At 44.2% G+C, this 27478-nt stretch overlaps 1 protein-coding gene across 1 annotated transcript in view; it reads left to right on the forward strand.

The window, feature by feature from the left end:
• The window catches only part of LOC147659275 (membrane-spanning 4-domains subfamily A member 4A-like), a 274825-nt gene that overhangs the window by 144879 nt on the left and 102468 nt on the right, over positions 1-27478 (forward strand). Inside the window, exon 5 of the mRNA XM_086951841.1 lies at positions 9717-9833. Within this exon, the coding sequence (XP_086807967.1) occupies positions 9717-9833 (117 nt within the window). The remainder of the gene's footprint in view (positions 1-9716; positions 9834-27478) is intronic.

Genomic DNA, 27478 nt, shown 5'->3' on the forward strand with positions numbered 1-27478 from the left:
CAGAGTGACTCAAAGGTTCTAGCTTGCTGTCCTGATCTGAAGCCTCAGGGACCCAACAGGCTTCCAACAACCTTGCACCTGCCCCTGGACTCTGAATCTGTGAGTCTACCCTGCCAAGTTGTGCCACTCAAGTTGTGGACCCTGGGAAGGGGGCCTAAGGTGCTGGGCAGACTCTGTAGAGCCAGCATAACTGAGGCATCACCTCTGCTGCACGGCCCTATCCCAAGAACTGATGCATCCGCGCTGCTGTTTGTATCTGAGCCGACGCAGAGACCTGTGTTGCATAACACCCCGCAGCACCTTCAGAACCGTTGCTGCGGGACTCATCCTTAGCACAAGTCCTTTCATCCCCGTACGCGGCAGTCTCAGTGAAGACACCTTATTTGGCTTCGCAGCCTCACACCTCTTCGGATCCGACACATCGCCCCGATTGTGCAGTGCATTCCAGACGCAAGACTTTGCATCACAAGCCCTAGTCGAAGAGATCCTTGATGATGATGCGGGATCTCACATCGCAGCCTCGCTGCATCTTGGAACTGAATCATCGCTTTGGCCGAGCAAAGACTCTTTGGCGTTGTTCCTTGCAACCCTCAGCAAACCAGGATTTAAGGTACTTTGTTCAGTGGGCCTAATTGGGTCCCTGTAGCTGACCTGTGCTCCATCGCAGTCGGACTGAACTTGTGACTTTGTCCTAGTCTGGTATGATCAGCTATCCACAGTTGTGCTTTGTGCTTCTTGGCACTAATTTAACAAAACATCTAATTGGATGTTTGTTGTTTAGGCATTGTTTCATTTATTAAACCTTTCTCTATTTTTCTAAATCTGTTGTGGGATGCTTTTGTGCTGTGTTTTCACTGTGATCTGTTTGAAGTGTTACACAAATACTTTACACATTGCTTCTGAGTTAAACACGACTGCTCTGTGCCTAGCACATGTTAATTTAGGGTTTACTTGTGACTTCACCCTGAGAAGGATCGTGGCTGCTGCTGGACCAAGGCTCACACCCCAGTCAACCAGCAACCCCATTTTGTACACATTGGAAGAAGAAACTAATGTTATTACACATGAGGAGTGAGAGAAAGCTGCACAGTTTTTATCTAAATTCAGTCTTGCCCCCCCTACCACCCTTACCCTTTCCCTCTCGTCTCTTAAAATTCCCAAAAGAGATTGGAAAAAATTGGATGTGAACGCTTTAAATAAGATCCTATGCTCCAATCTACCCTCATCTGATTCTAGCGTTGAAGTGCTGCCAGGAAATGTAGATAACTGGTTTTCAGATGCTATAAACTCCCTTACTCATAAAACACTTATGATCCATCGCCGTCCGGCTCCTTGCTTTAACGAATTCTTAAAAGCTGACAAATCTAAATGTAAACGCTTGGAATGTAGAAGGAGGAAAGACTATACACCTGACTCCAAAGATGTCTATAAGAAGGCTGAAAAGCTCTACCACAATCACTGCAACTCTGCTAGGGCCAGCTTTGTCTCCAAAACAATCTCTGAGGCTGCTAATTGTTCTAGAACTCTCTTTGGGCTGGTCAAAGAGCTTGTTGGCTCTGAGACCACTGCGAAACCGCCACCCCTCAACAAAAGCCAGTGCGAAGAGCTTGCACAATTCTTCACGCACAAAATTGAAAAAAATCTACACGAAAGTCGCGAAATCACATTCCGACAGGACCCTGCAGTCACATTTAATCATCATATCTCTAACCACGCCTGGTCCCTTCCAAACTGATTCACCCCACACTAGCTCATACTTGTATGCTTGGCCGCTTCTCAACCTGGATTCCCTGAAATCTATTTAAGGGAAAGTAAAATCCGGTTCTATATTGGACCCTCTTCCAATCTCAATATTAAAACAGCTTGACAACCATCATCTGTCCATTATTCTAAAAGCTCTAAACTCCTCCCTGTTCGAATCCACAGTTCCTGCACATTGTAAGCACGCCATGGTGACCCCTCTCCTGAAAAAATGCCCACAGCCGACCTGAGTGTTCTCTCCAAAATTCTTGAAAGACACATTCATTCCCATCTCTCCCAATTCATCAAATCTAATAAAATCCTTCACCCCTCTCAATCCGGTTTTAGAACCGGATTTTTCACTGACACCACACTGCTGGGGGTCACCGAGAACCTGCGACACCAACTTGAAAGAGGAGACACAGCTGGGCTTATACTGCTCGACCTCAGCGTGGCGTTCGACATGATCCCCCATGCCATACACATCAACACACTAAGCTCGCTAGTCATTTGTGGCCCAGCATTGAACTGGATCTCCTCTTTTCTAGTCAACCGCACCTTTCAAATCTTTTCTGCCACGGCCAATTCTAATTTTCACTCTTCACCTTATGGGGTACCCCAAGGATCTATTCTTAGTCCTCTGCTTTTCAATTTATAGGTTAGGCCTCTAGCATACATTGCAGAACAAGCCGGCCTGACCCTATATACTTACGCCGATGACTCCCAGATCACCTTTTCCGATTTGAGCACTGACCCTGGCTCGACATCTCTCCTTCAGTCAGGCTTAGGGAAAATTGCTAAATGGATGAACTGCCACCTTCTTAAATTGAATCGCGAAAAGACTGAAGTCCTGATTCTTGGTAAAAAGAAAGACCTGTGGGGCCTGTCACAGTGGCCTGCAGAGATGGGCGCACTCCCACTGCCCACCAGATACGTCCGCAAACTGGGAGTTACTATTGATGATTCCCTAACCATGCACCAACAGGCAGTCAAGGTCTCAGCTGTCTGTTTCACCATCTTAAATATTCTGGATGCTGCCAGGCGACACCCACAGATCAGTGGTCCATGCCCTTATAACATCGCGGCTGGATTATGGTAATGTCCTCTATCTTGGCTCTAACAAGGCAGTGATCAGACAACTGCAGCTGGCACAGAACTCTGCCGCAAGACTACTGTGTAGAGTTCCCAAAGCCACTCCCATCTCCGGCTACTTCCTTGACCTACATCGGCTCAGGGTTGAGAGTCGTATCAAATTCAAAAGACTGAGCTATATGTTTAACATCAAAATGGGCACGGGTGCACAGTACTTACAGTCCCTTGTCCGTCCCTATACTCCCACTCGCCATCTACGGTCTACAACTGTACCCAGAGTCAAACTCTCCAGGATGGGTGGGAGATCTTTTTCCTACCTCGGTCCATCGCTATGGAACTCTCTCTCCCCTGACATCCGCAAAGAAACCATCTACACACGCTTCCGCAGATCCCTTAAGACCTGGCTATTTAACCAGTAGCTCTGTCTATCGGTATAAATAAGCTATTACCTGCACTTATCCGCCCAGCGCCGGGACACCCCTTTTTGGGTATCTGCCGCGCTCTACAAGCTTAATAAATAATTAAATAAGTTGGATGCAATTTTTCAGAATTTAGCAAGAAGTATTTTCAAAAGATGTAAAAGTGAAGCAGATGTGTTTGCCCCATTGTGCAGCTACGTGAAACTACAATGTGAATTAAGCATGGGTGAAAGAATACCTTAATTTTGAGAGGTGAAAAATATCTACCAAGAGGGAGTGAAAAAATAAGAAAATTGATTAAATTTGACCATGATGGACACGTAGGGCACAGCCTGATTCATCATTGTGAAGTTTTGCGAGTCTGAAATAGCGATTAATAAGGAATCGCTATTCCAGACTCGCAAAACGGGATTCATGTAGGAATCGCAATTTTTTTTGCGATTCCTACAGGTTCCTTATTTGCGATTAGCTAATTGCTAATCGCAAATAAGGAATAACTCCCCATTCATTCCTATGGGCTTTTAGGGCCCATAGGAATGAATGGGGAGTCATTCTTTATTTGCGATTAGCAATTAGCTAATCGCAAATGAGATTGCGATTTTAAGGGTGCAGGGGTGTCCAAAGGACACCCTGTAACACCCCTGAAATGTAAATGCACACAGATGTTACACACACACATGTCCAAAGGACATGTGTGTGTGTGTAAATTGCAACTTAGAAAAATGCATTTAAATGCATTTTTCTAAGTTTTCGCTATTTACCACGAGGTTTGACCTCGCGGTAAATAGCGGCCCAAAATTGCGAATTCGCAATTTCTAAATGTTTCATGAATAGCATTTAAGGAATCTCTAATAGAGATTCCTTAAATGCTATTCCTCACAAATTTGCGAGTTCTTAAATAGCTAATTTTGCATTTGGGATGATGAATCCCAAATGCAATAATTGCACTCGCAAAGGGCCAGAATATGGCCCTTTGCGAGCGCAATTTCGCTTGATGAATCAGGCTTTTACTTACCATACAACACTTTAACGACAAGTGTGGATGCTAGGCGTGAATAGTTATGTAAAAAGAGTGGATAAAAAGATGTGAGGTGTGTAGAGAGAGTGAAAAACATTTGAAAGTTGGTGGTTAGGAAATGGATTCCCTGAATTATGCTAAAGTCTGATCACTTTGCCTTAGTAATGATTGCTGCATTCTCAAGATGGGTAGCAGTTGAATTTGTGAGGAACATTACACGTAAGAATGTTATCAAAATATTCAAGAAAGTATTCATGAAAGAGAGATGCCCAAGAATAATTATCACAAATAATGGTACTCAACTTACATCCACGCTGATGCACACACTTTTAAAACGTCATTGGGTTAAACATGTACTCTCCAAGGTAATAGGCTCAACTGACTTGTCGCAGGGACCCTACAAATTACAGTGAATGCCATGAAAGGAGTGAGAGAGGCTGTGGACAAAATGGCGTGGGCATAAAACATGACTGTGAATTAGCTCATGGATGTGTTACCGTTTGCGAGAATGAAAAACCAAAATCAAAACTGACCATGCACTGAATGAAGGATTATGAAACCCAAAGTGATGCATATGACGGCATGAAAGGAAAAAGAATTGCGGAAGGCGACTACAACAAAATCAAGTTGGGAAGAAGGGGCAATGTGCTAAAAAAGTTTCAAATCTCATGAAAGTGTACATTGTACATAATTGCCATTTTGTTTTAAAGTAAGGTCAATGGTGGAATAAGAAAGAGTTACCTTGAAGAGCAAGAAAAAAAGGGAGAAAGAAAAGTGCAGAAATTGTGAAAAAGGGAATGACAGGAACTCCTGTAGTGGTTACATCTTTATGAGTGATGCGCAGATGGCTGACCCAGAAAGCATTGGATGAGGTGGTCAAGCAATAGCACAAAAAGTGAACAGGATGGCAGTAGGAGAAAGTTAAAACTTTGAAAAGAGTAGCAAGGATGGCTGCTAATTCATGTGGTGAAGACTGCAGAAAATGTTTTAGGACTTTATTATTAGGGCTTCATTATATACAGAGAATGGAAATGGAAACAAGTCCCAACAAATGCAAAGAGCACCTCAACATCTTCAGCCCATCAGCAGACACCAACCATCACCCCACCACAGGCCCTCTGCAACAACCTCACTAACTTCTTTCACAAGAAAATTCTCACAATCTACAGTAACTTTTACCCCCAACTCATGACCCAAGACCTCAACAAACTGCTGCCCACTACCATTAGGTTTGACCACCTACTAACAAACTGGAGCTCCGTCAACCCAAAAGACACTACAGAAATCATGAAAACATTCTACTTAGTGCCCCCCACCAACGTCTTCCCCCGCCGCATCTTCAACCTATAAGGAACCCTAATCAGCTCCAACCCCACCACCATCAATGTCTCCACCCTCAGCGGAATCTTCCCGGGGAACTTTAAAAACACAGAAATAACAGCTGTCCTGAAGAAACCTTCTGCAGACACGGAAGAGCGCTGCAACTACAGACCTATCTTGCTCCTAACCTTCCCATCAAACGTCATGGAGAAATCAATCAACATGCAACTCCCCAACCATCTAAAACAGCACCATCTCCTAGACACCACTTAGTTAGGTTTCTGCAGCAACCACAGCACAGAAACCATTCTCATCGCAGCAACTGACCACATCCGGACCATCATAGACATCCTGCTTGATCTATACTCAGCCTTCAACACTGTCTCTCACAGCACCCTCGTCTCAAGACTCCACAACAAAATAAAGGAACCTCCCTGAGATGGCTTGCCTCCTTTCTTGCCGACAGACTCCTGCCATACACCTCTCTACCCAAGAACCTCATCTGCAGAGTCCCTCAAGAGTCCTTGCTGAGCTGTGCCCTCTTAACATCTACATGGCCCTACTTGCCCATGTCATAAAATCCCAATGAATCAACATTGTATCCTATGCAGACAACACTCATCTCTGCTCATCCTCTCCCTCACAGAAAACAACCACACCACCGGGACCAGCTTCACAACCTGCATATCAAGCGTGGAAAACTGGATGAAACAGAACTGCCTAAAACTCAACAGAAACAAAACTGTAGCCCTAATCTTTGGGAACTAGAGCTCTCTGTGGGATTTCTCCTGATAGTCAACCGAATCGGGACCCACCCCCACCCCCATAGAGCATGTAAAAAACTCAGAATTATCTTAGATGACAAACTCACGATGACCAAACAGGTGAACGTAATAACCCCTTCCTGCTTCTGCATATTCTCCACTAGCTATTCTAATGGCTTCTTACAAACACCAGATACAGTCACCCAGCCCCTCCTCATCAGTAGGCTGTACTACGGTACCGCACTTTACACCAGTATCCCGAACCAACTCATACAAAGAGTCCAAACTACCCGGAATGCCACTCTCAGCCTCGTCAGCAACATCCCCTGCAGTGCACACACCATGCCCCACCTCTGATAGCTATATTGGCTACCCATCCAGAGCGGCTGCCACATTGGAGGACCAGCATACCTCAACCACTGCCTTAATTCCACCATCCAGCTAGGCAACTGACTCGGACACACTCTGCCTTGCACAGATACCACAAATCACCAGAAGCAAAATAGGTGGACGCTCTTCTTCCTACATCAGAGCCAAAACCTTCCTCTTCACATCAGGACCACCCCATTTCTACTCGAGTTCCACAAAAAAATGAAGACTTTGCTGTTCGACTTGATGCCCTGATCAGACTACACATCTACTCTAGTGCCTGGATACCCCTTTGGGTGATAAGTGCGCTATACAAATCCACTTAACATAACTTGAATTAGTCCAACCAATGTCTTGTGTCTGCAATGTCTTTCAGGATTTTGGTCATACATACATTTTTTATGGTTACTTTATATTGCTAAAAAGATGGAATGTGCCATATGGTGACGTTTAGACATTTCATTGGATTTATTTATATATTTTTTCACCACAACATATTTCCACTTCACAGTCGTGGCTGGCATTAATTGCGGATGGGGGTTAGGGGGGTAGCATGGGGAAGGTTGCGAGGGGGGTTAAAAATCGTACCTGTCCCAGCTGGGTCCCGCGTTTTCTCAGTATTCTCCTGCTCTCCCGCCTTCTGCAGGAACAGGAAGCAGGCAGCCTCCCTCTCCTAAGCAAATCCCAAGGCTGCAATGGCAACATTGTAATTGATGGGCACTCAGCCCAGCTAGGGGCTTACGGGGAGATCATTTTCTCCACGTAAGCTGCATTACAGCCCACATGGAGAAAGGGCAGAGTGGGCATGACTGATTTGGGTGGCCCCAGGGGACCGACCAAACAGTTATTGGGCCCTCAGCAGTGGGTACCCCACTCTTCCCCTACTCACAGAGCAGTAAGTACAAGCAAACCTTTCTGCTTTTTCGCAGTGCAAGAAGCGGAAATATAAAATGGTAGTGATTTCCATTTTATGTTTATGCTTTTCACACTGTGAGGAAACGAGGGGGCGATGCTCCTACGCCCTAGTGGAGCAGCTGCCCCTGCCACTTAAGCCACATTAACCGTGTGATTCTGTTTGGAGGAAAGCAGAGTGATATTCTTTTACTTTAACCCCCTTACATAAAAAACATATGTTATTCATTTTTGAAAAACATTCTTTCAGTTGTTATTATTGTGAAGAAAGGAGTGATGTTATATTGTACTAATTTGTGGGAATTTTCCTCTATGATCAACTGTCATGACATCATGGGAACCAGAGATCTCTATGAGGTCACAGGATTCCAAGGGTCTCAATGATTGTTAACAGAGAGCAGGTGAGGAAACTCCTGTGGTGGTGTTGGTGATATATTACATTTCAAAGTACATTATCCAGTCTTCAGTGCTTACATCAAGTTACATCCAGTTTCACTATTAATAAAATATCATAAGAAGTGACATCTTCAACTACAACAATATAGAACCTGCAAGTACAGCTCCCTTGCTGAAAAGACGCCATACGAATTAAGCTCTACCTTCAAAGAAGAGTGCAAAAAAATGAGTGTACTTAAAATGGTATGTGCAGCAAAATGTTGGACAGCAGATACTTCATACAGCAGAATGGGCCATTATTTTCTTCGCATTTTCAGAGCAGCTCGTTCATGTGTATGTGTTTATTTTGTGAAAAAGCTGTAAATCAACAAGATGTTATCATGATAGCAAAGTAAACCAAATGGCACCACAGGGTATTACTTTGGACTGCATGCCCCAGGGTGCCATGTTGCCCCTTCGGGTGCCGTGCTGCCCTGGGGATGCAATTCTGCCCCGGGGGTGCTATATTACCATTTAGCTCTGTTGTTGACATAATAGACCACCAAGGAAATTAATATTGCTGGATATAAAGATCTGTCACTAGAATATCTTTGCGAGAATATTGTCTGGCAAACATATTATGCTCTATTTCTCTTTTTTTGCTGAATGTATTTGATTTTGTATCAAACAGGGAGCACATTACTGGAAAGGTCAAGTATAAAAGGACAGTTAGAAGATGCAAGCAGGACATATCGCCTAAGTCAGGTGTCTAGTAAATGATATCACTCAGGATCTTAACACCCATGAGACATAGTCGGAGCATGAGTGCAATGCAACAGCATTTGTACCAGTATCATTGTGGGTGCAGTGATGCAGACACTATGGGCCCAATTCACAGAATGAACTTAAGACTTAATCCTAAACTTACTACTATTTTGGTATTCACAGAATGCACTTACTACTTTTGGCATTCACAGAATGAATTTACTAATTTTGGTATTCACAGAAGTTAGGGTTTTGTCTTAAGTTTGTCTTAAGACAAACTTAAGACAGATTTAAGACAAAATCCTAACTTCTGTGAATACCAACAGTAGTAAGTTCATTCTGTGAATGCCAAAAGTCGTAAGTGCATTCTGTGAATACCAAAATAGTAGTAAGTTTAGGATTGAGTCTTAAGTTCATTCTGTGAATCGGGCCCATCATCATGCGACCTACGAATCATAGCATGAAGGTGTTGACGTTGTTGTTGATGCCCAGTCCATAAAATTCTTTCCAGTACCACCAGATTTTCATAAACGTGTGGGGCAGCCTCTGCTTGCATACACCACTGAGCCAATTTGTCCCTGTGAGCTGTTGCTCTCTACTCGGCATCATGTTAATAAAAACCACCAAATTGAAAAATATTTTAGTAAGCAATACTTAAGAGCTGATATTTATCTTAAACTACAGTTCTGGACATGATATTCTAATGTGCAACCAGACAGAAAGGAGGCAACCCAATCTAAGATTCTACCTCGAAGCCCACATTTTAAGGTAGTATTGAAATAAATATAATGCAGTCATCTGTTTCAAAGTCTATGGTGAGCTAGAGCTGCAGGCGTGTGTGAAGGCTTTCACAAGTTGAATGTTAGGTTTCTCTGTGCAACAAGCTTCTCTATTAGGGGTACCTCAATTCTTCACATTCTAATCATCACCCTTTCTTTACAGGTAAAAGGCAGTTTGGGGATGAACATTGTCAGCATCATCTGTGCTGGCATCGAAATAATTATTGTTTCAATCAATCTAGGAATTGATTCAACCTTTTGCAGTTCATATCAATTGTGTGTAAGTAAACCATATCGAAGTCAAATATTACTAAAGTGACTGGGCTTTCTTATGCTTGTTTGTTCTTACATAATCTTGTTGCATTATTCATTGCTTCCAAATTCTTCATAGTAAATTAATGATAAGCTGGTTAATTTCGAGCTGGGCGAATGTGGAGTATCAGCAGAAAAATGGCATATGTACTGCCTGTCAATCTTGCAGTTCTTTCACCCCATTTGGGGATGAGGGAAGAGCAGAGTTTGCACCAACAGGTTCAGCTGAGGCTGCTGGTGCAAATCCTTGACCTTGTTGGCCTGTCTGCCCATGGGCTGCCAAGGCATAGGGTCAGGCATCCGGACCTATTAAGGGTGGGAAGACCATCACAAGAGTTCTGTGCCCGGGACGGCCATGCAAGGTGGTCCCGGGCTAAGGAAATAAACCAGTGGCTTGAACATGTAGTGAGAAGGCTCTATCCACATTGTGTCAAAGATTGCTTGTTTTTAAAGAAAAAACTCCCAGACAGAAATGCTGATCAGTATAAAAAAAACAAGGTTGCCCGCTTGGAAATTCCTTCTCATTTAGATACTTCACTGTTGATTCCATTGTGAGCTTCAAAGTCCACTGAGCTAGAGGGCTAGTTGAATCTCTGAACAACTCAAATGAGTACAAAAGTGTTCCACCCATGACAGGCTTTCACTTGTAGTAATGTTTTTTGGTTTAGGATACATTATACAAAGCTTCAACATTATAGATCACTAAATTGATACATGAATCAAATTTAACATCACAAATAGCTGGTAACATATCTCTAGTTAGTAATGCTATAAATCAAAAAAAATGTGTGTTAACAGTAAAACACAAGGTAAATGGTATGCTTGGTCTTTCAGATGAGATTAACAAATAAATTCCATTAATCTTGGTAGTATTAACATCTTTTCTTATAATCCTTGTATATCTCAATGATGATTAAGTACAAAATAATGTTGAATATTGAATAGTTTGCACTAGCAGTATTGCCAAGCATGTATCCTGAATGGGGATACAGAATTATGTAGATCATGAATAAGACAGTGGTAAAAGATGGTGAAGTAATTGAATGGCTTTAGAGCCGTATTCCACAAAATTGGTACATCGTAGCTATTCGAACAAGTGCCCGAGAAAACCACAATGCTGTGATCCTTAATTAAAAAACAAAAGAGCCAGATATATTTTAAAGATTTATGGGGTTAGATATACAATGAAACCCCTAATTTGGAGCATTCATAATTAATAGGTGGTCAAAATTACACAACTGTAAGGGCGACTCAAATACTAGCTGTAAGAAATTGGGTTGCTGGTTGAGGGGGGTGAAACCCTAGTCAAGCAGCAATCACAATCCTTGTCAGGATGAGGCACAAGAAAGCTCAAAATTAACCTGTGCTCAACCCTCTGGTATCTTGCCACAGAGCAGTCAGGCTTAACTTGGATGCAATATGTTAAGTATTTATGCAGCACTGCAAACAGTAATAGAGTGAAAACACAACACAAGAAAAGCAATTAATAAATAAAAAAAACCAAAACTACAAAAATCCAATCAGTAGAATCAGAGATATGCACTTTAAAGTTTTCAGTGACAATTGCGCCAAAAAGTCGGACCAGTACAAAGTCAAAAGGTCTGGCCGACTGCAATTGGGGCACGGGCTGGCTACAAGGACCAAGATAGACTATTGAATAAGAGTACCTTAAATTATGCTTGCGGCGTGTTCCGACGTCCAGCACCGAGTTTGCGTTGCAACAGCCGAGGCGATGCATCGATACGAGGTCCTGCATTTTGTCGAGGATTCTGTGCACAAGTTTTTGCAATGTGAAACCCAGCATCGAAGATGCATCGTGCAGCCGAAGCGATGCACCAGTTCTGAAGAGCTGTGAGGGTGCGATGTGAGACCTGCATCATCAACATGGGATTTGTGATGTTAGGGCATGCGTCAGGAAAGCTCTGAACAGGCAGCAGTTTCTATCGATGTGGAGATCTTGTGTCAAGAGAACCCTCACAGCAGAGGCAATGTGTTAGTCCTGCTCTGGATTGCACTCCTCAGCAGAGGGCATGCTTCGGTTCTGCTAGGTACTCAGCTGGGCTGGTATATCACCTTGATGTCAACTTCCAAGTGTTCAGGACTCAAGTGGCACCACTTAGACACATAGATGGCAGGTGATGGGTTCAGGTTTGTTACAGCCTTCTGTCTCTTAGGCTCTAGTTAAGAGTCCAGCCAACTAGCCCTTCAATTCACTCTAGGGTCCTTGGTTTCAACAGATGCAGTTCCAGTCCTTCGGACCCAGGCAAGAGGACAGTAGGCTGCAGGTCAGCACATAAGGGGAGCAGTATCTTCAGAGCAGCATTTACAGGTCCAGAAGTATACTGAAGAGTTGGTACCTGGGGTTCCCTATTTATACCTGGGCCTTCCTTTGAAGTGGGAGAAGCTTTTAGAATTAAATCGATTTTCATTAGCAAACACATAGCAAAAAGGAACAAGACAATGCTCTATTGCCTACAACCCATGGGAGAAGCTTTTAGAGGTTTTCCTTTGATGTCCACAGGCTTCCTGTGTCATGTCCTTTAGGCTAGTCCTGTCATGTATACCCCTTTTTACATACATTGTCCTATCCGCATGACATTAACGGTTTTGAACAGGTGACCTTTTCCCTAGTAGTTTACTCCTGTCTCTTTGACACCAGCTCTTAGTATTCTATCCTAATCCCTGTACCTGACGTACATAAACATAACCTTAGGCACAGCATATTTACTCTGTGTAAGGGTCACTGCCTTTTTTCATCCTTAGCCAACAGCCAGCTCTGCATGATCGCATGTGTTTGGAAAAACATTCATATGTGTTTCCAAATCATTTATGTTTGTTTTCAAAGCATATCGATTCTAGAAGAAAGCCTGGAGTCACAACTCTAGCATATAAAACCCTCACCCCCACTTTGCAAATTAGAGGAGAATTCCTTCCAAGCTGTCATGTGGTCCTGCGTCCTGTCATTGATGGCCCATCCAGGCATACCTAAGCTTCATATTGTGTGTGGGTACCTAGGAGGAATACCCAATGCCCAACTGCTAACGATACTCAGTCATGTGACCCAGAGAAAAGCTGAATGCACTAAATGGCTAAATAAGGAAAATGCCAACTTTCTAAAAGACATACAAATACAAATTGCTCCCCTCACACTTGTTTTCTGCTTAATAATTTAAAGCACATAGATCAGGACTACTTCTGAATATGTGGGTTTATTTTAGTTTCACCCTTTGCTTTTCAATTTCAAATACAAAAGTTCATTTTATAGCATGTTTGAAAAGGACACACAACATGGAACACTAAATGACAAATATGCAAAACAAGGATTTCCAACACATTAAATCCAACACAACAAATTTAAACAAACATAAAACATATATGCACATTATTTTCATATGACGGCAATTTGACTCATCAATTTTGGAATGCCGATATCAAAAAGATACTTATTTCTGTTTTCTGTAAAGTCATTGAAGGACAGAAAAATCTGAAAAGAGGGCCAAATGGATACAAATAAATGAGTCCAAGCCGCAATTAATCCTAATTCTTTCGTGGCCTTCTTAATGCCGACGCGTTTCGAACCCGTTAATTGAATGAACGGGATCTCGTCAGGGCCTTGTCACTTCAGTATCTTTATATTCTGTGCAAAAAAGAGAGAACAACACCTTAGTTCTGTTGTTCCCACCCATTTTAAAATCACTACACCTCTGCCTATGAAGAAATCTGTACCTGTAGCGTTGTGTGTAGCCGGGGTCATACAGGTTCATCAACCAGGGTGATCACTAACCAACCCCGAACTTTCTAATAGTCATAAATATCCCCACAGGGTTCCAAAAGACAGTAACAAATACAAGAAGGCTGTTGAACCTGTATGACCCCGGCTACACACAACGCTACAGGTACAGATTTCTTCATAGGCAGAGGTGTAGTGATTTTAAAATGGGTGGGAACAACAGAACTAAGGTGTTGTTCTCTCTTTTTTGCACAGAATATAAAGATACTGAAGTGACAAGGCCCTGACGAGATCCCGTTTATTCAATTAACGGGTTCGAAACGCGTCGGCATTAAGAAGGCCACGAAAGAATTAGGATTAATTGCGACTTGGACTCTTTTCAGATTTTTCTGTCCTTCAATGACTTTACAGAATACAGAAATAAGTATCTTTTTGATATCGGCATTCCAAAATTGATGAGTCAAATTGCCGTCATATGAAAATAATGTGCATATATGTTTCATGTTTGTTTAAATTTGTTGTGTTGGATTTAATGTGTTGGAAATCCTTGTTTTGCATATTTGTCATTTAGTGTTCCATGTTGCGTGTCCTTTTCAAACATGCTATAAAATGAACTTTTGTATTTGAAATTGAAAAGCAAAGGGTGAAACTAAAATAAACCCACATATTCAGAAGTAGTCCTGATCTATGTGCTTTAAATTATTAAGCAGAAAACAAGTGTGAGGGGAGCAATTTGTATTTATATGATTTTCAAAGCGTCCAGCCCCCCCCACGTCCCGGGACCTAACTCCTTAAGCTTTGGCGGAACTTTCTAAAAGTGGCATTTCAGAATTGTAATTTAAAATCTGACTTCACCATGATAGAGAGGTTTGCATTACAATTCCAAAGACACCAAATAAGAACTGGTTACCTGTTCTCATTTGGAAATGATCACCTATTAAATGCAATAAGGTAACTACAAGGTTATCCAATGGCAGAGGCAGACCGTGCAGTAGGGAAATACAAATGTAAGAGTTTTTTAAAACCAAGACATGAAAAACTAAACAATACATATCCCATTGTTTAAATACACCTTAACTTGCCCTCTTGGCAGTCCAGGATTTACCCAAGAGGTCAATCAATCAATCAAAGCATTTGTATCGCGCACTACTCACCCGGAGGGTCTCAAGGCGCTATCGGAGGGGGGGGTCCGCTACTGCTCGAACAGCCATGTCTTGAGCTGCTTCCTGAAGGCCAGGTGGTCCTGGGTCAGGCGGAGGTGGGTCGGTAGGGAGTTCCATGTCTTGGCGGCGAGGTAGGAGAAGGACCTTCCCCCTGTGGTGGCTTATCGGATGCGGGGGACGGCGGCGAGGGCATTGCCGGTCGATCGTAGCTGGCGTTTGGGAGCGTAGAAGTTGAGGCGGCTGTTGAGGTATCCTGGGCCTTCGTTGTGCAGGGCTTTGTGTGCGTGGGTGAGGAGATGGAAGGTTATTCTCTTGTTGACCGGTAGCCAGTGCAGGTCTCTCAGGTGTTCGGAGATGTGGTTGCGACGCGGGATGTCCAGGATGAGTCGTGCAGAGGCGTTCTGGATCCGCTGGAGTCTCTTCTGGAGTTTGGTGGTGGTTCCGGCGTAGAGGGAGTTGCCGTAGTCCAGTCGGCTGGTGACGAGTGCCTGGGTGACCGTCTTCCTGATCTCGGTGGGGATCCACCGGAAGATCTTGCGTAGCATGCGTAGGATGTTGAAGCACGACGAGGAGACGGCGTTGACTTGTCTGGTCATGGAGAGGGAGGAGTCCAGGATGAAGCCCAGGTTGCGTGCGTGGTCTGTTGGTTTGGGTGCGCTGCCTAGGGCAGGGGGCCACCAGGAGTCATCCCAGGCGGAGGGTGAGGATCCCAGGATGAGGACTTCCGTCTTGTCCGAGTTCAGTTTCAGGTGGCTGTTCTTCATCCATTTGGCTACCTCTTTCATCCCTTCGTGTAGGTTGGCTCTGGCGGTGGCGGGGTCGTTGGTGAGGGAGAGCATCAGCTGGGTGTCGTCGGCGTAGGAGATGATGTTGAGGTTGTGCTGGCGTGTGATGGCTGCGAGGGGACTCATGTAGACGTTGAAGAGGGTTGGGCTGAGCGAGGAGCCTTGAGGAACGTCGCAGATGACTTCGGTGGCTTCTGACCTGAACGGGGGAAGGCGGACTCTCTGTGTCCTTCCGGCGAGGAAGGAGGTGATCCACTTCAGTGCCGTCTCCTGGATTCCGACGTTGCTGAGGCGCTGTACTAGGGTACGGTGGCAGACAATGTCGAAGGCCGCGGAGAGGTCTAGGAGGATGAGGGCCGCAGTTTCTCCGTTGTCGAGCAGAGCTCGGATGTCATCCGTTGCTGCGATCAGGGCGGTCTCGGTGCTGTAGTTGGCCCTGAAGCCAGACTGCGAGAGGTCGAGGGATCCATTCATCTCGAGGAAGGCGGCCAGCTGCTTGTTGACGGTCTTCTCGATGACTTTTGCGGGAAACGGGAGCAGCAAGATGGGTCGGTAGTTCTTGAGGTCGGTGGGGTCGGCTGATGGCTTCTTTAGTAGGGCGCTGAGTTCGGCATGCTTCCAGCTCTCCGGAAAGGTAGCAGTGTTGAAGGAGGTGTTGATGATGTCCCGCAGGTGGGGTGCGATGACAGCGTCTGCCTTGTTGAAGACGAGGTGGGGCCAGGGTCGGTCGGAGATCCAGAGTGGATGGAGTTCATCGTGCGGATGGTGTCTTCGGTGCTGATCGGGGTCCAGGCGTGGAGGGTGGTGGTGGGGGGCGGTGGTTCGCTCGTGGCGTGCGTTGGTTGAGTGCTGAAGCTGTTGTGTATGTCTGCGATCTTGTTGTGGAAGTAGGAGGCGAGGGAGTTGCAGAGGTCTTGCGAAGGGGTGATGTCGTTGTTTCTGGCATTGGGGTTGGAGAGCTCTTTAACGATGTTGAAGAGTTCCTTGCTGTTGTGTGCGTTGTTGTCCAGTCGTTCCTTGAATGCAGTTTTCTTGGTGGTGTGGATCAGTTGGTGGTGTTTTCGGGTGGCGATCTTGAGGGCAGTCATGTTGTCCGGTGTTGGGTCTCTGCGCCAGGCTTTCTCCAGGGCTCTGCAGTCCTTACATGACTTACATGTCAATTCAATTCAATTCAAAATATTCTTTATTTCGATTACTCAATCATAAAAGACAGGTTAATTCAGTATTAAAAATATATAAAAATATATTCATCTCTTAGCATTTTTACAATAAACATTAAACAATAAAACCAACAATGATCATAGTTCTTCATAAAATAGTCAATAAATATATGTCCATTATTAAAACACATGATTATACGTAGTCAATACTAAAAATAGTTAGTAACATGACATTCAACAACTATCATATCACGTAGGCTAGAACCAAGATTCCACCATTTATACAAAGATCTTATTTCAGCAGAAAATCAAAAGATTAGTATATGGTCCCCCTTTGCAGTAAAGGTTACTCCACCCCATTTTCTTGGCTCGAATGGCCCACGCCCAACTCAAAATGTTGCCATACCAATTATAATAAGGTTTGTGGTATCTGACCTAAGAATCCTAAAAGCTTCCTTTGCGGTCCTTATACCCAAGACCATAAAAACAGGTTTTAGCCATTTTGTCATAGGAAGATGGAAAGCTGGACAGACCAATAAAATGTGGGCTTTGGTCTCAATATGGACATGGCAAAAGATACATGTATCACATACTGATGAGAGCCATCTACTTGTAAATGCTCTTACGGGTAGAGAACCTACTCTGAACTGATGGTAAAGTTTTGGATCAAGTGGCCTAGAAATGAGGTCCCAATAGGCTTCCAATTTCACCTCAGCTTTTACTTCTAGGAATTCCCTAGACAATGTCAGCCTTGTAATGGATGAGATTTTCTTAATTTTAACCATATCCCCGTAAGCTGCCTTGTAGATCTTCTTAAGGAGAAATACCATACCATCTTGGTCCTTCCACAGGATGCTCATCCCCCTGTCGGACAGCGTGATTTTAATATTGGTCAGCCATGGGATTAGGCCTGGGCGTAGTTTGTGTAGCAGCACTACACGTAGCGTAGCTGATGACACTGTGTACTTGTCTGCACTATGAAAGAATTGCAAATGCCATCCTGCACAGTGCCAGATATCTATCTTTATATGCTAAAGTGCATATAGTACTTTCACAAAAGTGAAACTGAAAAATTAGCAAACAGTGAGAGAGGTGATGATTTTGGGATCCTCCCTACCCAGGGGGAGTACCAAACAGATGCCTTGAAAACAAAAAAGCACATCTTATTGAACGATTTGGTGGTGGTCCCATCCTCTTAGGACCACCCCAAGAACAGTTATTGGCAAAACAAACATTCCCAACCAAAGGCCCTGCAAAGAATTATGGGATGAGATTAGCAGTGGGGAGTGAATTTTATATAGTATCCAATATCAAAATAATTCTACAAAGAGCTCCAGTTCAACTGGTGGTTACTAGATGTCCCTCACGAGTCAAATGCAAATGCTTGATGAAGGAGTTTCAATGGTTTGGCATTTGACTTGTGAGGGACATCTTGTAACGACTAGTGGAACTGCAGCTTGATGTAAGAATAATTTCAATGCTTTGCATTTGACTCATGAGGGACATCTAGTAACGACTAGGTGAACTGCAGCTCTTTGAATTTGAATTTAAAAATAATTGTATAGCGCACGTTTACCTAGCGGTTTCATGGCGCTGCAGGGTCAGTTCAACTTCAAGAGCAGGGACAGAGTTGGATTAAGATGAAAAGGCCTGTGCGTACAGAAAGGTTTTCAGTCTCCCTCAAAACTCCATATAAGATGCTGATGTTCGGATGGGAACGGGTAAGGAGTTCCAAAATGACGGAGCAAGGACAAAAAACTTGCAGCCTCCTATCCTACTTTTCTTAAATCGAGGTACCACTAAGAGAGAAAGAGAAGAAGAGCGTAGTTGCCTACTAGGAATGTAATGGTGAATGTTAGCTTTGATGAAGGCTGGAGCTGTCCCGGCAAGAGCCTGAAAAGTCAGCCATCCGAGCTTGAACAGGGCTCTTTCTTTTATAGGGAGCCAATGTAGGGAGCAGAGGGACGGAGTGATGTGCTGGGATCTAGGTAAACTAAGAACCTACCGGGCAGCTTGGTTCTGCACTAGCTGGAGCCGGCGGAGGGCATAACTAGGAATGCCATTGTACAGTGCGTTACCATAGTCAAGGCGAGAGAGAACGATCGGCATGACGATAAGTTTAAGGGCTGAGGAAGAAAAAAAACGTGAAATCTTGCGAATAGTACGCAACGCAAAAAAACAAGAAGAAACCACCGTGCTGACGTGCGAGTGAAGAGTGAGGTGTTGATTAAGAGTGATCCCCAAAGTTTTGACAGAAGAAGAAGGAAGAGGAGGGGAATCAAGCGAGGAAGGCCAAAAAGCCGAAGACCAAGGATTAAGTTTACCTCCAGTCAGGACAAGCTCAGTCTTATCAGGGTTGAGTTGACTTTGTAGAATTATTTTGATATTGGATACTATAATATTCACTGCCCACTGCTAATCTCATCCCATAATGCTTTGCAGGGCCTTTAGTTGGGATTGTTTTTGTTTGCCAATAACTGTGCTTGGGTGGTCCTAAGAGGATGGGGTCGTGTAGTTTTACTAGAATGGCCACCAATTCCAGAAGTGTACCCATTTCCACCAAAGCACTCCACATTTTCACACGGGGACAAGGTCAAATGCAGATTTTAGATCCACGAAAGCCGCATAGATTGTGCCCCCTCCTATGATAACCACATGCCAGTATATTAGCACAAACCTAAAGACCTGGTCAAGGTTACTTGTGTGTGGCCGAAACCCCGCTTGTAATGGTGATAGGATGTCTCTTTCAACTATCCAGGCCTGGATTCTGCCAAGCACTAATCAGGCTACGGTTTTCTGAACAGAATCTATCAGGCTAATTGGCCTGTAATTTCCTGGTTGTGAGCGATCACCCTTCTTGTATATCTGTAGGATTTCAGCACCTGACCAGGTATCAGGAATCGGGGCACCACTGGCTATGGCATTTGCCAGTAACTTTATATAAGGTACCCAGAACTCTTTTTCCTTAATAAACAAATCTGCGGGTATGCAGTTAGGACCAGGGGCCCTGCCTCCCGGAATTAGTTTTAACACAGACTCAACTTCTGAGCTAGTGAAGCACAGAGGTTCAGTAGGCAGTGGCCATTGAGGGATCTCTTCATTACAATTAGAGGACTGAACCTACGCCGCATAATGTGCAACCCTCTGTACTGGGGAAGTGTGGTTATTCAGTATCTGCTTCAGTTCACCACTACCCCATTTGACTAACTGCCAAAATTGTGTCATATTCCGCCCTCTGCATGCCAACAGCAATTCATGCCATCAGTCTTCGCCCCATTCCTTCTTCACTAGCAACTGCGCTTTCTTATAGTTTGCTCTGTTCTTTCTAACGTTACCCAAATCTTTGGATCTAATAGCCCTTAATAACATTTTGTAAGCATTTCTACAGGAGCTGTTGCACCATGAGCCTGCCTTCACAGTCCTATTCTTACTACTTTTGGTATTCACAGAAGTTAGGATTTTGTCTTAAGTCTGTCTTAAGTTTGTCTTGACACAAAATCCTAACTTCTGTGAATACCAAAAGTAGTAAGTTCATTCTGTGAATGCCAAAAGTAGTAAGTGCATTCTGTGAATACCAAAATAGTAGTAAGTTTAGGATTGAGTCTTAAGTTTATTCTGTGAATCAGGCCCATAGAGCCTTATTTTTTAGCGTCGACCAATCTTGCCGAGCGCCAGGAGGCGCTTTAAAGGCAAGTACTACTGTGCACGGAGTGGCCTCAGGTGGAAGGTGCAAGGAAGTGTGATGATTCATGTCACTTGCTTCAGTTATCTCTATGGGCCTTCTCCTAGTTCCACTCTCCCCTTGCTGTGGCTTCTTTTCCGTAGATATACCATTGTAAATTAACAGAAAGGTTGGGCTCAGAACATGTGGCTGTCGCAATGGGAGCTGACTTATTTCAAACATTGACCGGGATTCTCATTTGCGTTGTCTCGTACCCCCACCTGTTGATTATCTATCCCACCATTCTCCTGTACATTAGAGTGGATAGGGTTTATTTGGTTTGTGCCGAAGATACCCTGTTCTATCTTCTTTAGTCTATCATTGACCGAGATAAAATTTCTAAGTAAAGGGTTGATCATAGCTGAAATTTTCACTCCTATCAGTGAGCATAACTCATCTAAATTGAGCTGCGGGATATATGAACTAGATGGGCTGAGCTGGTGACAGTCTGCACTGCTATTGATAGAGGTTGCTGCAGGTTGGAGAACACCTATTTTACCAGTGGTAGCTACCCTACGGTTGGCTGTTCTAGGGGCTGGCAGATTAGGCTTTACTGGTCCGCTGCCTTTCCTTTTTTTTTTGGCAGTTCACCACCTGTGCCCCCATTGAGCTTCTTTTCCCTGGTGGTGACCATGGATGTACTTAGTGGGCTTTCCTGTCCCTGTAGTGTGGCTGGGATTGCTGGCACTGGATCAGTATTTGTCGTAAGAGGCTGAATACTGTGTGTTTCAGGGCCGGTGGTACTTCCTATTGAATGTTGGGAGGGCTGTACTGTGGAACTGTAGCTGCCAAATGGAATCACAGGGTCAACTGAAAGCCTACGTTCCGTCAGTTGAATTTCGTGCATCAAAGCGGATTCTGCCCTGCCTAATAAAGCATCCCAACTTCCGTTTACTCATGTTTGCAAAACCGTGGCCTGCCAGAGTACACAATTATAGCTTATTAACTATACTCAAACAGATTATTATGTATAAAGCAAAATCTTACAGGTCAATTGTCAATAGTGTGGCCCAGCCCGGCCTCCTCTGGGCTCTTACGGGCGCAGACAGACCTGCCCTTGGACTGGGCTTGGCCAAGGTACGCCTGAGCGCGTCCCGCCCGCAGCTGCCTTTTGAAGCGCCTCCTGCCGCTTCCTACTTGCGTGGGTGGCCGTGCACCACAGAAGTGATTGTGGGTGTTTTTAGTTCCCCTCGGTGCGGGATAAGAGATCGAGGGTGCCACAACAACGGGGGCAGGCAGAAGGATCGTTGCGGTCTCCCTGGACCGTTGGCAAAGCAGACAGGTTAAAGGTAGTTAGCAACCGGCCGGGACCTACAGGTATTAAAAGGAAGGTATGGGCTGGGCAAAAGGTTTATATTTTGCCAGGTCACAACAGCAGTTTAGCACTGCAAACACAGGCTGCAATGGCAGACCTGAGATGTTTAAAGTGCTACTTCAGTGGATGGCATAGTCAGTGCTGGAGGTCCACTAGCACAACAACCAAAAACAATTGCCAATACTGCTACTATTTATTAAACGTAATCCAAGAAGATATAAGAACTGCTCATCACTATATCCTCAAGCTCATGAATTGCTTTTTATTTTGTCAACTTATTTCATTTTTTAGAAACCACTTTGTCAATTTTTTATATATACATAATACATTTCACAAAAACCCACAAATTAACTGTACACATTACCACATAGTACAACACAATCACATCCACCATTCTTCCCCAAACATACTTCATTCATAGCCATACCATATAACACATCATATATAATGTAAACCAAACAGAAGATTACACGTCCAAAGGAACCTTTTCCTACAAGATACAAATATATACATTTAAATACATTTATAGCATTCAAATGAACTTCATCAAGTTTGTACTAATCCTTCTGTTAGATAAAGCTAGCCCTTAATGAACAAAAAATTGGTTTGGTTTATTCTCAGGTCTACAGGTTTCAAACCCCTCTGTTTCTGGGGGTTCTCATCAGGACCAAACCTTCACTCTACGTGAAGTCAATACAGCATGTGCTCCCTAGTGGCACAAGTTTGGTGGTTACGGATGCACCTGACCAAGTGACTGGACTGATACACATGGGCTCAAATGTTTGTTGCGCCGTGTCTGACGGTGAAGGTCGACTCTCTTCACTCTTGTGCCGCGTGCTCGATCTCCGTGGAGCAACGTGGAAGCGTCTCGCGATGCTGAGGCGTCTCACAGTGAACCGCACGTCAGGTCCACTAGCAGCATTTATTTTACAGGCCCTTGGCAGAGGTAGACTCACTTTACTAGGGACTTAGAAGTAAATTAAATATACCAATTGGGTATCAGCCAATATTACTATATTTTAAGGAGAGAGCACAAGTACTTTAGCACTGGTTAGCAGGGGTAAAGTGTGCAGAGTACTGACGCCAGCATAAACAAAATCCGCAAAGAGGAGGGCTGAAGGGCCAACTGTTAGGAGGATAAACACGCCAAGGATGCCAAGTCAAGCACTAGCCAACATACATATAAAAAAGACAAGAATTACAGATGTTTAGGAGTTATATCTGTATTTATAGGTCTATATTTCAGATTTTTTTTTTGTAAAACATGTTTTATTAAGAAAGAAAAAACACACGTCAGCAATAGCCTGATAACATAGAAGGAACAGTTCGGTAGGCATCAGTAGTTCAGCAGGCAATATCACAAGATACAATCATACACCGTGGAAGGTCTAGGGCAACGGGGGATCATCGCTTGCAGGTGTTAGCATGGGTTGACAAATATCTCCATGATAAGAGTTCCACAGGCCCCACACGCGCAACCATTTTTTGGGACATCCACGTGACACTTATACAGTCTTCTCTCTAAACATTGCCCAATCCATATCCCCTCCCCATTCCTGTGCTGTGGGTGAAACCAACGTCCCCCATCACTGGGATATATTCCTCTTGGCCAGCATTAGCCCCAAAGTCACCCACTGCATCAAGCATACGTTCAAGTCAGTTGGTTCCTAGATGTTAAGAAGACAACTACGGGCCTCCACCTGGAGCTGCGCAGACAGAACAGTATTGATGATGTCATGGATATTACGCTAGTAGGGTTAAATTTGGGGATATTCCCAAAGTATATGAAAAAAGGTTCCCAGCTGGCCACAGCCCCGCCGGCAGGCACCCTCTTCTACCCTTCTTATTCGTACCAATTGGGGCCTGGTTACATAGATATGGTGGAGGAGTTTTAGCTGGACGAGGCGGAGACGAGCGAGTATCGCCACAACTCTGGGAGAAGAGATTGCCTCCTGCCTTTCCTCGTCATAGAGACGGATCTCGAAGAGCCAGGAGAGGATCCGAGATGTTGTTGACCAGTTTTTTATATATCAAAGAAATGGTACTGTCCGGGCGATGACCATACAGCACCCTTATATTTCAGATTTATGAGGAAAACTTAATGGTAACTATACATTTTATAAACATGTGGAATTCTCTAAACCAGGATTGTCCAAAGAAGTTCCGGGTTCAGGCAACAATTTCCATGGACTATGCACATTATTTCCAATTTAATATTAAGTAATTTTATCTTATGACAATATCCTCACCATCTGTCATTGATTACCTCTCCTGTAACTATTTAATATTGCTCTAAATCTTTTTCAGGTACAGGTGTTATGTTATTGCCTATTTGTAGGAGGCTGGCTCTGTATATGCTATACCAGAGTAAGGTATAGTGGGCCCGATTCACAGAATGAACTTAAGACTCAATCCTAAACTTACTACTATTTTGGTTATCACAGAATGCACTTACTACTTTTGGTATTCACAGAAGTTAGGATTTTGTCTTAAGTCTGTCTTAAGTTTGTCTTAAAAGAAACTTAAGACAAAATCCTAACTTCTGTGAATACCAAAAGTAGTAAGTGCATTCTGTGAATACCAAAATAGTAGTTAGTTTAGGATTGAGTCTTAAGTTCATTCTGTGAATCGGGCCCTCAGTGCGCAGAGTCAGGAGAGTCCCCAGATGTATAACAGAGACTACATTAGACAAGTACTAACAGCTGTCTTTGTGGTAGTTTGGGCGAGCAGTTAGGCTTTTCCATATATGGTGTGTTAAGCATTTATTGTTTTCACTCAATCAAGGACTGATACACACACTTAGAGACAAAATCCAGACCAATTAGGTAAGTAGAAACAAAAATATACTTATGTTTTATTTTGAACCAAGCGGAACTTGGCACAGATAACATACACTTCTCAAATGTAAGACTGTTCAAGGAAATTCAGTTGTGGTTGGATTTGCATTTGTTACAGGTTTGTACTACTTTGAAGTGCAGTTTGAATTACACAATGACTACTTTCCGATTAATTTTGGATTACTTTTGATTACTTTAAGTACTGGGGTTGTATGCCTAGATATCACACCCTAAGTTTGTGCAATACAAGTTAAGTACAACTTTTTAAACTTTGTGATTGAGTTCACTTTTCTCAATACATTAACAGTTACACTCATTTTTAGGCCCAAAACCTTATAACATTGGTTCCTATGGAGAGAAATGGTTATCGGTTTTGAAGGTAAGTACTCGATTTATGAGGGTGAGTTTTGGGGGTTTTGACCAAGGTTTCCCATGATTTAGATGGGCGCTCAAGTTGTACCACCAGCGGCACTGGGGTGGCTGGGTGCATTGGTTTGTTAATCCAAGGCTGTGGGGCTTCGGGTGCTGGGGTGTTTTCTGGCGTCAAGTTTTCTTACCAGCTCCGGTCAAGGTCGGGGAGACCCTTTAGGTTGAGGCTGTAGGCGTCGTCCTAAAGCTTGAGGGAGGTCGGGGATCACCAGATCTCAATTCAGGATCGCTGGGGAGACCGCCTTGGGGTGTTAGGTCACTCGAACTCGGGCCGTGGGCGTCGGATGCATAGTGCTGCAGAATCTTCATTCTGGAGGTGAGTCTTTGGTTGAGCAAATCCGGTCTCACAGGAGACAAAGTCTGTGGGAAGTTCGCAGGGCAGGTCCTCCGGGCTCTGGGGGTTGCTGCTGCTGGACGTTGAAGGGGTTCTTGCTGTATGTAGGCAGGTCGTAAATGGGACAAGCCAGTAGAGCTGGGGCCAAGGCAGTTGGTATCCTCTTCTCCTTCCTTGATCAGCACGGCTCTTCAGTCCTTCTTTTTTCTTCCTCATACATGAGGAGGCAAGGTTCAGGGTCACCCCTAAATACTGTATTTAGGCGTTTTAAAGAGGTGTGCAGGTCGGGAATAATGGGTCCCTTCCTTGGGGAGGGTACACCCCCTATTAAGCTACTCTCAAGTGGGAGGTGAGTATAAGCCTCTTCCTGACTGGACGAGGGCCCTCATCTTCAAGATGGAGGGGACTGAGATGTGTGCTTTACCTTGCCTCCCCCACCTGAGGGATGGGGTTGGCAAAGGTGGGCAGTCCTCTCTTCCTAGCTTGGATATCTCCCGCCCAAAAGTGGGGGCGAGAACCGGTTGGAGCCATTTGCTGGGGGCAGCAAAAGGCAGGGACAGCATCCAAAGGTCTTTGAAGCTTCCCCATTTGTGGGCCCAGCCCATCTTCGGGGAGGAGACATGACACCTCTGCCCAGGATGGGCTTTGTTTCTGGACCCAGAGAGCGGGGGCTGTCTACCCAGGGGTCCAGAAACTTGTCTGGTGGTGGCAAATGACAGGCAGCCATTCAGGAACCACAACAGGGCTGGTCGATTTCCAGGAGGCATCTCTAATCCCACACAGGCATCAGTGTGGGTTTAATGTGCTGAGAAGTTTGCTTCCAAACTTGCCAGTTTTCAGGAAAACCATTATGGAGCTGTGGAGTTTGTAGTGACCAACTCCCAGATCATATACTCATTATGGCTTTACTACACTTAACAGTGTCTAAGAATGGACTTAGACATTGTAGTGGCACGGGGCGCATGCCTCTGTACCCACACCTTAGGGTTAGTGCACCCTGCTAGAGGTGTGACTTACCTAGGCCTCAGGCAGTGGATTGGAGGCATGGCACACAGGGATGTGTGCCATATCTACTCTTCTCTTTCTTCTGCATCTAAACACGCAGCTTGGAGTGGCAGGTTGTGTGGATTAAGGTGCAGGGCCTCTAAGGGTGGCACAATAGGTGCTGCAGCCCTTACAGGCCTTCCCTGGTCACAGTGCCCTTGGTACCCACTGTACCTTTTACAGGAGGCTAACCTGTGGCAAGGGATTTGTCAGTTGTGGATACAAAATTACAGTCTTGGGAAAGACCATTGGGCCTGGAAACCTGATTCGCAGGACCTGGAGCACATCAAGTCAGGTTGTATCAGATGTTAGGCAAAAAATGGTGGGTAACCATGCAAAAACGGGCACTTTCCTACACTATTTATTTGTAAAACTTACAGCATAGAATATAATTGATTCTTGGCTATACAACATGTCTAGGCTGTGTCTGATGACAATGAACTGCTTGCAGATTCATAATGTATGTAAGATACAGAGTACAATTGAATGTTAGGAAGTTTACCCAACTGTATGCAGCAATAAAAAGATGAGCAAACTATGCAAATTAAAGAGTCTTTGATGCAAAAACCCAAAGGCTCGGCTACTTCAATGAAGCTCAAACTCGCAGCTTGGTATTCCCAATTTACAGAAGGGCATGATGGGAAAGACTAGGAGTGCTATTACAGACATGCACTTGCAGAAGGGCAACCAACGAGGTAAATATCTAGTCAGCAATTTTCCATCAACAGCTAAAGCCCTCAGACTATATCCCAGGAAGTCACCAGAGCAATAGACAGACATATAATTAAGGGGCATATTTATAGGAATGGTGGCGCAGGGAAGTACAGCAAGCTATCTTGCTGCGCTGCCCTATACCACCAGGAAACGGCAAGAATGCACTGTCTTTAGTGAATATGTCCTTTGCCCCTGTGCTGGCGTCATTTGGTAGCCAAGAGCTAACACAAGCACCCTGGCACCATTGTGAAAGGGTGCCTGTGTTCTCTGCAGGATTGTTTTGAGCAGAAAGGGGCACCTTCCTGCACAAAAAGAATACATAGAGTAATTTTCCTCTTTCAATGTCTGCTGCAGGATGCAGCACAGAGAGGAAAAAACAAG

Source organism: Lissotriton vulgaris, unplaced genomic scaffold, assembly GCF_964263255.1.
Source record: "Lissotriton vulgaris unplaced genomic scaffold, aLisVul1.2 SCAFFOLD_435, whole genome shotgun sequence".
Classification (NCBI taxonomy): Eukaryota; Metazoa; Chordata; class Amphibia; order Caudata; family Salamandridae; genus Lissotriton; species Lissotriton vulgaris.